Here is a 12835-nt window from a genome sequence, read left to right on the forward strand (position 1 = left end):
TACAACAAACTTTATTGTGATGACTGATTGTATACAAATACGGACATTTGTCACTATAACTGATACGGCATGAACATAAGTTTCGAACGAAAATTATGGAGGGTTCCTGAGTGACGTTATACTTTCCCTGATGCATAGTTGTGGTTATTTGTTGTGGCTTTCGCTCACACACGTCATTTCTTTAATACATTGCAGCAAAATTTACTATAACATCTTTAACGTTTAGGAGCGTTCCTTTCTTTAGTCACGCAGCAATACCATTGTCTTTCATAAACTATCGTAATGCACAGCCTTGGAATAATTTGAAGAATTATTATTTTTGTAACTGCTCCTAGCCTCCTACCGCCTCACGAGGAATTTTTATGGGTTAATGGTCTGAATCCACTGCATGAGGAATTTTGCGTTATTATAATAACCAACTTAAAAGGTTGTTCAAAATCAGGTGCAACTTCCTCGAGCGGTAACTGCTGAACTTAAACTATTATCATCAACATTATTGCAAGATGATCTTGTTTTGAATTTCATGGATAATTTATTTCTCGATATAGTGTGGTTCGGATCCCACAATAAGCTGTAGGTCCCGTTGCTAGGTGACCAATTGGTTCCTAGCCACGTCAAAATATCTAATCCTTCGGGCCAGCCCGAGGAGAGCTGTTAATCAGCTCAGTGGTCTGGTAAAACTTAAGATATACTTTTTTCATAGCTTCCAACCTATTCGGTGCTACTTTCTGATGACCCAGAAGCATTACATGACGATAACCTTGTCGATTATGTAAGGTTTAATTGATCTTGATTAGTATATAAAGTATACATGCTTGATAAACACGGCCTGCTATGTTCTTTAAACATACACTCAGCTGAACAAACCCTTGGTATTTCGCAATTTTTAAAAAAATACAGCAGGGAAGACAGTCTCATTTTCCTGATATCTTTATCCATTATTATTATTATTACCAGCCAAGCTCTGCAACTCTAATTGAAAAAGTAAAAATGATACAACCCAAACCCAAATAGAAAAAGCACCCCAATTTGGGATAAGAAAGACAATAAAGAAGTGAACAGAAAACCATATTAGAAATAAAACAGCAACAAGAGAACATACTCTTGGTTCTAAAAAAAAAACTTCCATGGCCTATGTCCAAAATGCTGAGCCGGAAGGTCTCCAACCTCAGAATTTAACTCAAGCTTTCCCTGAGTTCGCAATTAAAATTATTCTGTAAAAGGATGATGATCGTTGGTCACTTTTATGTTTGATTGTTATTCAACGATACCTTCCTATTATTATGAATGACAGGTCATACATAAAACTCTTCTGTCATATTATTTAGCCTTTTCATAAAGATAGTAGTCATGGTGCTCGTTTTCAATCCATGCTTACACATCCTAATCTTTGCCGTTTTAGAGATTTCTCTTGTGAATATCCATTATTTGTTTAACAATGACTAACATGCTGCAAACCTCAGAAGTCTAGTTAGCATTCTTAAGTAGGACTTCCTTCAACTTTTTTTGATGGCTTGTCCCATACGCTCTCGTCGAGGACTACCCAGGTGTTGTTACTTCAGTTACCCCTGTCAATCAATTTTCAGCAGACATGAAACAACAAAGGAGAGCGGAACATTTCATTCCTCGCTCATTCCAGCATTCTCTTCCAAATAGTTGGGCTCATCTGAACATTAATTCAATTGAGTTGTCCTTCCGACCTTCAAGTTCTCTTTCACCAAAATGGTCAGTCATTTTTTAGTATATTCAGTTATTTCGTTAACATAATAAATAATTAGAAAAAATATATAGATAAAAGATTAAGAGTGTGTCTCTGCAGTTCTAAATATTTCTCATTTTTTCTGTATTTGTTTAATATTCAGAAAATATATTTCATGAGTGCTGCGAAAACTAAGAAACTGGTCCAGTATGAACTGAGGGACGACCTTTCCAAGAAGTTCTAATGATGGGTCAGTCTAGGTATTCAAATACCATACAGTAACAAAGAATATCATACTATATAGAAGTTAAATAGTACTGAAGATTGGTTCATTTGAATTCCAATGTGCTACGGTGAAGTACAGTGCTTGAACAAGGCATATGTAATATGGTAACAGTAATTCAGTCTGTCTCTTGTTTCGTTAACTAATACATATTTTTGGACGACTTTATTTCACAGGTACACAGATTCCATTACTATTATTAGAAGTAATGCTCCTTTCCACCATGATGTTTTACAATTATACATTTCATCTAATCTGCTCTAAATTCACAGAACCTCCCACCATTGTGATGTATGATTACACAGTTGTAGAATTGGTCCAAGCAGGCATGCTGTGAAGATCAAACATGGGAATACCAATCGAGTTGATCATGACTGTAATAACAATTACACATATGATGTTCATAACCACACCAGCCTTCATCTGAAAGAGATATCATGTTCTAATTACGTTCAATATTCAAAAATTTCTACATAATAAATGCATACAACTACACAATGAAACCGACTCTAAAAGAGGTCATTTAAAAATCAGGTGCATAAACTTGTGCCCAATGTAAACAAATGTGTATACATCGATAATGAACAATTTATATTGAGCAGTAAACTAACTGGAAAGTACTCTTGTGACCCCTCCCCTAAACAATACATTTTGCAATTGCAAATCTTTAAGGCAAACCCAAAATGTTGAGAATATAATCAAAGTCATTAAGATTCTGAAAGCAAGCAAAAATCATTGAAAGAATGTAAGGACTACTGAAATCGTATGAGAGCGATAATTCGTGGTTTCAGAATGTCTAAGTTAAACTGAAGGATAGAGCTATATGAAATTTTGTATCAAAGCTTTACTCCAGATTTTTAACAATGTAGAAAATAACACAAGGGTGGAAAGTAAGTAACTCAGTAACTGACTGGATATTAATTAAGAAATGGTAGAATGACCCTTAACCAAAGATTCAAGAGTTGTGGAGTTCTGAAAAATTTCAAGTCTATGGGACAAACGAAAATAGCAAATAAAGATAACGTATAAAAGATTCACTTTCTAACAACGAATTATACTTTGCCGTTAAGCTTGAATGTTCCAGCCAATTACGGTTGTTTTAAGCGAACGTCTGAGTAAAGGTCCAGTTTTTACGGGTGATTAGATTTTCCAAAACTCTACCGTAATACTGATAGGAACTGAGGAGCTGTTACGACTTGACACTATCTTATTCTCAGAGTGAACAGGGAAGGCGTTTCAAATAACAATTCTGACTTTCAGTTAAAACTCTATACATAGATATGTGCAAATGATGATGGGTTAAGAGCAGAAATTCGAAAGCTTCGTGAGAATAAAGAGTCGAATGGAGAGATGGATACTATTTTTAAACGTCCTGCAGTTCCTCATTCGAATACAGTTTCCGAAAGGGACTCCATAATAGTAGAAACAATAACAAACCGCCCTGGAAAACGAGCCTGGATTGAAATACGGAGAAGGGAGAGATAGAGCTCTGAGGAAATACGAGAAATCAAAATTCGATGTTTTTTTTCTGGAAAAATGCTTACGATAAAATACTTCTCATTCATTGCAAAATCATACCAAAGGTTTTTGTAATTTTTAGCGAATCAAAATGGCTCACCATATCAAAGTTGCTCATCTGGGCAGCATTGAAGACGATAGCATTCGGAGGTGTTGCCACTGGAAGCATGAAGGCGTAGGAACAGCACACGGCTGCAGGTAGCATCAGGTAGAGCGGGTTTACCTTCATATTCAGGGCCTGCACAAAAATTAATGCCCTCGAATCATGGAATAAAACTTTCATTTGCAGAAGTCATTGCTATAAATTTATATTGATCATGAAGTGTTTAATTCCGTGTTATGTCAGTTTTAGACGACCGTGTCGTCAGTATTTTTTTTTCTATACAAGAGAACTTTAATTTTTTAATAGTACGAGGTAGGTACAACAGGAAGTGTACAGCTTAATATATATATATATATATTATATATATATATATATATCTATATATATTATATATATATATATATATTCTTCGGTTAAAAGCAAGGACGTCTATTTCTAAATGCTTCCTTTAGTAAGACTTAAGGATATCAATACCAGATTTCCTGTTTCTATAGATCATGAGTCTAGAATAAATCAGACCGCATTACTCTGAAAAAGGAGGCCACATCTCACCATCTCCTTCAGCACAGGCAAAATGATGGAGGCCGTTGCCGTGTTCGAGGCGACTTCGGTGGCCATTGCTGTCATGAGACTGACAATGAAAACTATGGCTTCCTTGGGCATGACCTGGAGAGCCACGAGCTGAGATCCTAACCAGGAGGACAACCCAGAAGTAGAGGAGCCCTTGGCCAGAGCGAAGCCGCCACCCAGCAGGAACATGAGATTCCAGGGCATCTTCTGGTGGATCACTTCCCACGCAATGCAGGCTGGCGATGCCTTCATGGGTCCGCTACCTTTGGGGTGAGATGATGGAAGATATTAAAATATACATCCACGGTATAAGATCATAATTTTTCATCGCTCTTATTCAGTAACTTATGGTTTGACGTATTTACATCTGCTGAAGTTATGGTTTGTAAATGGTTGCTTCTTATGCACCCTGTTCAAATGATTTAAATTTATTAAAGAAGTTTTCATACCAAGAACTGATCCGCAAATCTAGACCCTCGTTATGATATAGTCTTTAGTTATGTCCAATGTATAAGTGCAATGTTTTTAACACTAGATTTACAAGTATTGCCGTTTATAATTAACGATTCAATGCAAAAGAAATCCCAGGAAGTGTCAGTTTTTGTGCACGTATGATACCCTTGAAAATTAAATTCACTCCCCCTCCCCCCCCCCCAAAAAACAAAAAAAAAAAAGCCGCCAGATCATGAAGTGTATAACAATCTAGCCCTAGACATCTTGCCTCCAATTTATAGTCTTAACGCTTAAATATGTTAAGTTAAATTTACATTTCTGAGTCACTCTTACATATCATGGCTATCGAATTTCAAGCCTTTGCTCGGTTTAAAAACCAGTGGCTATAGTTTTCTTATAGACTGTAATGTGATCTCCCGAGTTTTCATGCTTGCCATACTCTTCTTCAGCTGTATACGGGAGATGTTCTATAGAAATACCGAGTTACGAACGCCATCTATTTTGTCGTTTCTAGATGACTGAACAATAATCACCGTATTTCAGCCAAGGGCTGGAGCTTATTGCAGATTTCCTTCAAAATCTGATCATTAACATAGTACAGCCTTTTTATATGAAAAGCTATAAGCTATAACAGGGAATTACTCTTAGAGGACTCTGAGAGGATGACAATGAGTGATTATTGCTAGCCTTTTTCTGTTATTCTCATCCTTCACTGAGAGACAGCAGTGATTTCAATGAACAAAAGGGGTATGAGAGAAAAGGAAAGATAACATTACCATCCAACAATGTAGGCGTTTTGTTACATTCAGAGAACATTGGAACTGGCAACCCAATACTCCCATCTATCCCAAATACGAGGAAATAGTAAGTACAGAGAAAAAGGAACTGGGCCTATGTGAATTCATTTTACTTTTGGTTGCTTTTTTAAGCATTCTAATCCCTTACCTAAGTGTCATACCATTTAACTTGAAAAAACATCACCATTTCCAGTAATCTGGAGTGACGGTTGTCCCTTGATGAGATTATTCCCCGAACGAAATCCAATGCAGCCCAGAATACCACTATAAAGCTTTTAGACAGATAATAATGAAATCGACTTTAGAGTTGTGGTTTCAGTGTTCATGTTTGTTCTTCTTACTTACATTTGAGGCCACCAGAGCACCAGAATGTGGGTTGTGCAGGAAGGACAAAAAGGAGGAAGGTGACCGCCAGGGCAGGTGTTGCGCCGCCAATTTTGCTGGAATGACGGAATGACAATACTGTAATCAGTTCGCCATGTTCTTTTTGATATTCGCTGTTGATTATGTTCTACGATATTTTCTATTATTAGCATTGTGAATCAGAAAGGCTTTCGGGCTTATCTATTTCGAAAGCAGTTGTCAGACTGTTACAGTACGAGTGTACTGAAGGCTGATACCCCTTTGAATGATAGTAACATGATGAACTTCAACGGTTATGATCAAATCTATCATTGGAAAATTTAACGACATACATTAACATCTACGTCAACTTATGATGTTAATAATTGAAAGCAAAACAAAAAGAATAATATTGATAACAGAATTTTTAGGTGAAATTTGTGCACCCTGTCATAGGCAAATTTCACCTAATAAGTTTACTTTTTCTCTTATCGATTGGAACTTGAATTTTACAAGAATTTTTGTAAATAATAATAATAATAATTTGAGATATGAGGTCACTAGAGGGAGGAAAAGCTACCGTAGTTAAGAGGAGAGAGGGTTAGGGGCCGGGAGGATTATGAATGAACCTTGAAATTTCAGGAATACATATAATCGGAAGTATACATCTTCTTCAGCAACTACAAAGAATCATTTGCTACATTTATTAGCATGAAATAATAGTAGGACTGATAATATAATATAATAATAATAATAACAATAACAGCTGCAACTGAAGTTAAAAACCAAGTATGACGGTCCCTGCCTTAAGAGATCCTATTTTTAAAGAAACTTTCGACAAACTTCAGGAGTCTGTGGAAATCAGCTGAGTCAAAATGAAACTCAAAAACCAACAGAATAAGATTACAAAAATAAAACATAGAAGACTTACACTTTCTTCTCAAAGAAACTGGAGATCCAGGTCGCCCATCCAGGGATGAACTCGGGCTTCTCGAAGAACCACAGCACCACCAGCGCGACGAAGAGCAGAGTCACCGTTTTCTCCTGGTGGGTCATAGGGCCCAGGTCTCGGTACTTTCGGGAAATGAGATGCTTGACGGCAGCCTCGCTCTCGGCGCTGGTCTTCTGGACGGTACCGGTTTTACTGTAGGATGTAAAAATGTGTTGGTTGTAATTATGATATAATATATATATATATATATATATATATATATATATATATATATATAGATAAAATTTATATCAAAGATATATATATATATATATATATATTATATATATAGATATAGATATATGTATATATATATATATATATACATATATATATACATATATATATATATATTAAAAAATCACAGTAGATGCACGTGACTTCATTATATAATCGAATACCACAGGAAAATGATAGGCAGAAATCCGTACCGGGCACTTTCGTCTTCATTGCTCAGGCATTGTCGAGCCACAAATGAAATACAGTTGGAAAGAAGGTTGCAAGGTAAACAAAAAGATCAAGAATACCAGCTGGTTAATCAAACAAGTTGTCAAAATAAAACAAAAACATAGTCTTCCCTAATAACAATAATAACGATAAATGATAATAAACTCGGATTATTAGCACTGTTTTAAGATGTAATTAGTTTTTTTAACTTCTGGAAAGCAATTATTCACAATTTCCTGTAGTGCACTTTTAAGACATCGCTTTGGTAAGTATCTGAAAATAACATTAATTTGTATCTACAGACTTTCAGAGATGTCACTGGAGTATACAAATGCTCAGGAATAACTGTAACGTTGGTTGTGGAGAAAATGGAGTTCGAAATACGCGCTGATAAATGTCAACCTCGCAGTGTATTCGATCATACTAACTTGAAATGGAGTAGATTATAATGTTTCAAAGTATGAACCCAGTAATAACGTACGTGGAATAAAACTGAATGAAACCGCAACAACACTTGAGAAACCGTATCACTGGAGGAGACTTACCATCCGAGGCCCATGTAGAGGATCTGCAGCCAAACCCAAGCCAGAATGACGCAGAGAATCATGCCTGGTATGTTGAATGCCATCCACGTGGCAAAATTGAGTCCAGACGGCTCGCTAAAGGAACTAAAGAAAAAGATAACCAAAAAGTAAATGACATAATGCTTTACTGTTTTTTTAAATAGCAAAAATCGAGACAAGCTTCTATCAGCAAGCCATGAAACTGACAGATGAGCTTCAACTTAACAATTTTCCAAGGACTTTAAATCTTATATTTTTGTGCAAGTACAAGTAGAAAAAGACATTATGCTTCACTTTAGAAGAACTGGGAATGTTGAGCGTTAGTGCAAATAATGCTAAACCACAAAATTAGAATGACTACCTCTCCAGAACCGACTTGACTACCATATTGGGGCCAGTTCCAGTTAGTGAACCTGTGCCTCCAATATTAGCAGAGTATGCTGTTGCCATTAAACACATGTCCCTCAGGGCAAGATGCTTGGCGTCAAGAAGAGTACTGCTGGCCCCCTGGCCTTGTCTGGTATTCTGGTCTCTGCCGGGTGTCGTGTCTGTATTTTCACCGCCATTGGTCTCTTCTCTTACAAAAGCGTCGTTTGTGACTCCGCCGCTGAACTTCTCCCTGAAAGACAAAAGTAATTGTATAAAATATATGATTTGTCTCTTTTCTAAGCTCGATGCGTCCTGACATATTCAGTCGAAAGTATAGATTGCAACAAACACTCTTAAGATTAAATAAAAGGCAAGCAGTGACATTTCATATATTTCATCTTGCACAAACGTTTTGAGAAGAGTTTGTGTTACTGTAGAACAGCAAACTTCCAAATTTCACTCACGTTGACGTATTGGAGATATCGCTGGAAATACGGTTTGATTCCATTTCCACCTGTTCTCGTTGGACGTCACCTGAAGAGAAAGCTTCTGAAGGAACACCGCTATCCTCTCCTCTGTGTGACTGATGGATATTTTTTATGCTTATTACCTAAGAATTTGCACTATGAATAAACTAAAACATAGGGTTTTAAAAGCATAAAATGAACAAAAATACAGCAATGGCATAACTACCTCACTTCTAAGGTATATGTACCATTGTTTCATTAGTTTTATTCTTTCATGATAACATTTTAAAGATTTCTATTTGGCAGGACTGTGTAAATACAACCTAGAAATAACCCTACATCTGCATAGATCTGAATTCCGTATAGAGGTGAAACGATCGTTGGGTCGCTCCTTTATGGAATTCGTGGCTCCCACTATTAAAAAGCGATATTCGGTATATTTGGCTTTGTAAAAGTACATTCCACATATTCTTTCAACTTCTAACGACCGATCATAGTTTTAACTTAGATTCTTTCGGGGTGCGCTGTTGAAAAGCAAGGGATCGATCACAACTCTTAAGGCCCTTTCACACTTGTTGGACCAAGATACGATTGCATGCAGTGCCGGATCTAAATGCGACACAAAATTGCCCAAATCGTACATTTGTCCGACTGCAGTACAAAGTGATCCAATTATTGACAAGCGCTTGCAGTCTGCTCTCAGCCTGTAGTGGTGACTAGATGGACAGGAGGAGAAAATTATTGTCTTTATTTATTACATTTGAGAAAAAAAGAAGAGAAAACCTAGAATTCACTGGGTACACCCTTTGAATACACAAAGTCACTTGTATGGTGCATTTTCCACCATTTTCTAGGAGCTGAAGAGAGATAATGATAAATTTTTCACTTACTTCAGTGTCTAAAACAACCTTTGAGGAATTCTTGTCACGTTTACATGACCAGTTGCTAAAAGAAATACGACATTCAGAGATGGTATGTATTTCACCAGCACAACAACTGGCAGTTACCATCAAGTAAGAGGAAATAATATGGACCTTTCCTTGTAAATTTGCTTTTCCATATAGAAATTAAAAAGGAGAAATGAAAAAAACTAGTGTTAGCTGAAACATCTCTATTTATCAAAAGTATAAACTGATATATCTATATAAAAAAACTAAAATCTTTTACTTTGATATAAAAAATCCATATCTCTCTCTGTTTCATTAATTAATGTAAATAAAACGTAAGTGTTAACTATAAAAACTTCTCAAAAAATCATATATATCGAAATCAAAAGCTTTTAGTCCTCTTTTATATCAATAATCTGCCGATAACCTTCTAATAATTTCAGTATCAAAACGTATATGTAACCTTGATGAATAAAACAGCAAATCATTTAGTAAATCATTTCTCAGTATAGTTTATACTTAAGCTATCCATACCTGTAGTTCTTTCTTATTTACGAATAACACTATTGTTATTATTATTATTGTATGGTGTTTTTTCGTTGCATGGAACCAGTGGTTATTCAGCAACGGGAATAACACTATTTATATCCCTCAAATGTTTTCAAATTTTCAATACCCAATGCACCCGATCACCAGAAGCAGTGGAAGTCTACTGCTGTCGCGCGTATATGCAGGAAAAAATCGCAAAGTGTGAAGACACGTATTGAAGGCAATGGCCAACTGCAATCGCGTCTGGGTGCAGCACTGGACATGGCCAGTGGGGCCTGTCGGCTGTAACGCGATGCCGGACCGGCAAATTTGTCGGACCGACATAGTGTGAAAAGGTACATTAGAGATAATAGTCGACTGCTAGTCGCATGTAGGTCCGACATCGTGTCGCATTTACGTACGACATAGTGTGAAAGGGCCCTAAGGCCCAACTATGCCTACTAGATCGAGACAAGGAGCCGTTGAAAAGGAATATCCCTATCATTATCACGACTACTAATAGTACTACTGATTTTTAAAAGTTTTTACAAACACGTACTCCCACCCCCTACTACCACTAATACTAACATTACATTCCTAAAAACATTTCTCCTTTCTCTTATTATTTGTATAACTAGGCCTTACCAAGGCTCGTAACATGAATTTTGTTCTGATCATTTTTGTATTTACTAGAGCTGAACCGACTGATTTCTGCTTTTCTGGAACCTGGATTTAACACCCATTTTTACATTAATTTCTTATATTCATTTTAGAAGATTGTCTCTCTTTGCCGTCTCTAAAAGCATCAGATATGATTTTGTTTTTAGAAAGGATACTGCAAATAATTTTGCATTCGTACCTATATGTTGTATGTCAGCAGAATAATCATGAAAAGGAGAGTGCTTTTTTTTTTCAAAGAACAAAATTCATGTTAGAAGAATGTAGAAACTAAAGAGATGGGACAAAGTTACCAGCTGTAGTTCCACTATTATGGCTTCAACAACTGGAACCATCATGGCGGTGGAAGCCGTGTTAGAGATCCACATGGAGAGGAACATGGTGGTCAGCATGAATCCTGTCATCAGGCGCCGAGGGCTTTGGCCTGTTGTTTAAAAGCTCCATAGAATATTTTTGTCAAGAGTTTTTTACAATATACATTTACCATCAACAAATCCTTTGGATAATAAATCATTAAAATAACCAGGCAAATACTTAGCTCTGAACTAGCCACCACCCTACTAGTAGTTTTCAAATGAACAGTATATATGAAACTTTATATGGAATTGAAAAATTTTCACAAAGAAGATTAGAAAATAGATTTCGTCTATATACAGATAGTCTTGCAATGAATAGTTATTAAGCTTCTGTTAACTAATGAACTACCCTAGCCTTCATCTCATCTCATCAATGTATTTATTATGTATGAAATTCAAGAATATTTCCAAGACAAGAATAGTAACATGTCGCATGACTGTTTCGGATATATTCACTGTTCTATATGACTCAATGTAAGTACAGTTTTTGAAACAGCATGAGAGAATTCAATGAATTATTTTGAGATTACACAAACACACACACATATATATATATTATATATATATATATATATATATATATATATATATATATTTAAAGGTATATGCCACAAGGGAAAATAAACAACGGAGTATCCACAAGATCTTTCGACGTTCAAACATCCTTTACTTTTGAACGTCGAAAGATCTCGCGGGTACTCCGTTGTTTATTTTCCCTCGTGTCATATACCTTTATTTATTGATTTATCACGTTCCTAACTTTCGTGATTCAGTTATACATATATATAATATATATATATATATATATATATATATATATATTATATCTATATATATATATAGAGCGTAGACAAATGTAGTGAAAACAATCAAATTTGAAATGAAGATGCCAGCAGTAATCAGGTGCAATGCTAAACTACCATTATGTTTTAAGGCTTTAAAAAGCGTCAGATATATATCGAATTCATAAGATCAAAACAATATCCTACCATCGAACTCCCATGTTTAAGAACAGATATTTTTAAAATTCCTATTACTAAGCTTCCAAGTCAGCGGAATATAAAGAACTATAAGCAAAGCGTTTTCCTGCTGATTATTTTCAGAACTGCTGAACGCTGCTAGTGTCCCCACGCTACATCTTACGACAATACCAAGAAACTGCTCGGATCGGCAAGTATACATATCCTAGGCAGATAGATAAATAGATAGACAGATAATTGGATAGGCAATCTGATAGATAAGTAGAAGTGCACTCGTTAGTTTAGCCTTGTTGCTAATTCACTTACCGACACGTAGAATAACTAAAAGAGCAATTCTCTGATGAAGATTGCAATGCTCAATAGCAATGGCGACGGCCAGGCCCCCAAGGAACATCATGTTCGTCTCCTTCATGTAGACCAGGCAGACGTCGTCCGTGGAGAGGATACCGAGCAGAGGAAACGCAAAGACGGGGATGACCGCCGTGACAGCCAGAGGGATGACTTCCGTCATCCAGAAGGCGGCCATGACTAAGATGACAAAGCCACATCTTGCAGCCTGTGGGAAGGACAATGACGGAAGTCTCAGTCTTTTTGTGAGAGTGGAGCTTTGCTTTGATAACTGGTTCGGTGTGGTGTCCTATAGTTGGTGGTTAATGGAATTGAAGATATCCACTGGAAATGTTGATTATTTGGAAAGCGAAAGTTAAAAAAACAGTGCGTTTCTTGTCTACTTACAACAATGTCACAACATTTACCTAAATCTAAACCATCAGAAGAGCTCTCCTCCTTACAAAGGCCTCATCG

General features: G+C 36.3%; 1 protein-coding gene across 1 annotated transcript; it reads right to left on the reverse strand.

Moving 5' to 3' along the window:
- Window positions 1-2198: 2198 nt before the first annotated feature.
- LOC135198371 (solute carrier family 13 member 2-like) lies at window positions 2199-12583 on the reverse strand. The gene is made up of 10 exons (XM_064225923.1): window positions 12338-12583; window positions 10989-11119; window positions 8600-8718; window positions 8128-8385; window positions 7749-7871; window positions 6697-6909; window positions 5769-5863; window positions 4156-4436; window positions 3601-3738; window positions 2199-2405 (listed from the first exon to the last, which is right to left on the reverse strand). The coding sequence occupies exons 1-10, from the start codon at window positions 12555-12557 to the stop codon at window positions 2280-2282; spliced, it is 1704 nt and encodes a 567-aa protein (XP_064081993.1). The 5' UTR covers window positions 12558-12583; the 3' UTR covers window positions 2199-2279.
- Window positions 12584-12835: the final 252 nt, after the last annotated feature.

Source organism: Macrobrachium nipponense, chromosome 22 (genome assembly GCF_015104395.2).
Source record: "Macrobrachium nipponense isolate FS-2020 chromosome 22, ASM1510439v2, whole genome shotgun sequence".
Taxonomy (NCBI): domain Eukaryota; kingdom Metazoa; phylum Arthropoda; class Malacostraca; order Decapoda; family Palaemonidae; genus Macrobrachium; species Macrobrachium nipponense.

Excerpts from the sequence above, each read along its gene's own strand:
- LOC135198371 (XM_064225923.1), bottom strand. The coding sequence starts at position 12,557 with ATGGCCGCCTTCTGGATGACGGAAGTCATCCCTCTGGCTGTCACGGCG. Across the intron at positions 11,120-12,337 it reads TTTAGTTATTCTACGTGTCG|GCCAAAGCCCTCGGCGCCTG; the intron begins GTAAGTGAATTA and ends TTTAAACAACAG. Across the intron at positions 2,406-3,600 it reads AGATGAGCAACTTTGATATG|ATGAAGGCTGGTGTGGTTAT; the intron begins GTGAGCCATTTT and ends TATCTCTTTCAG.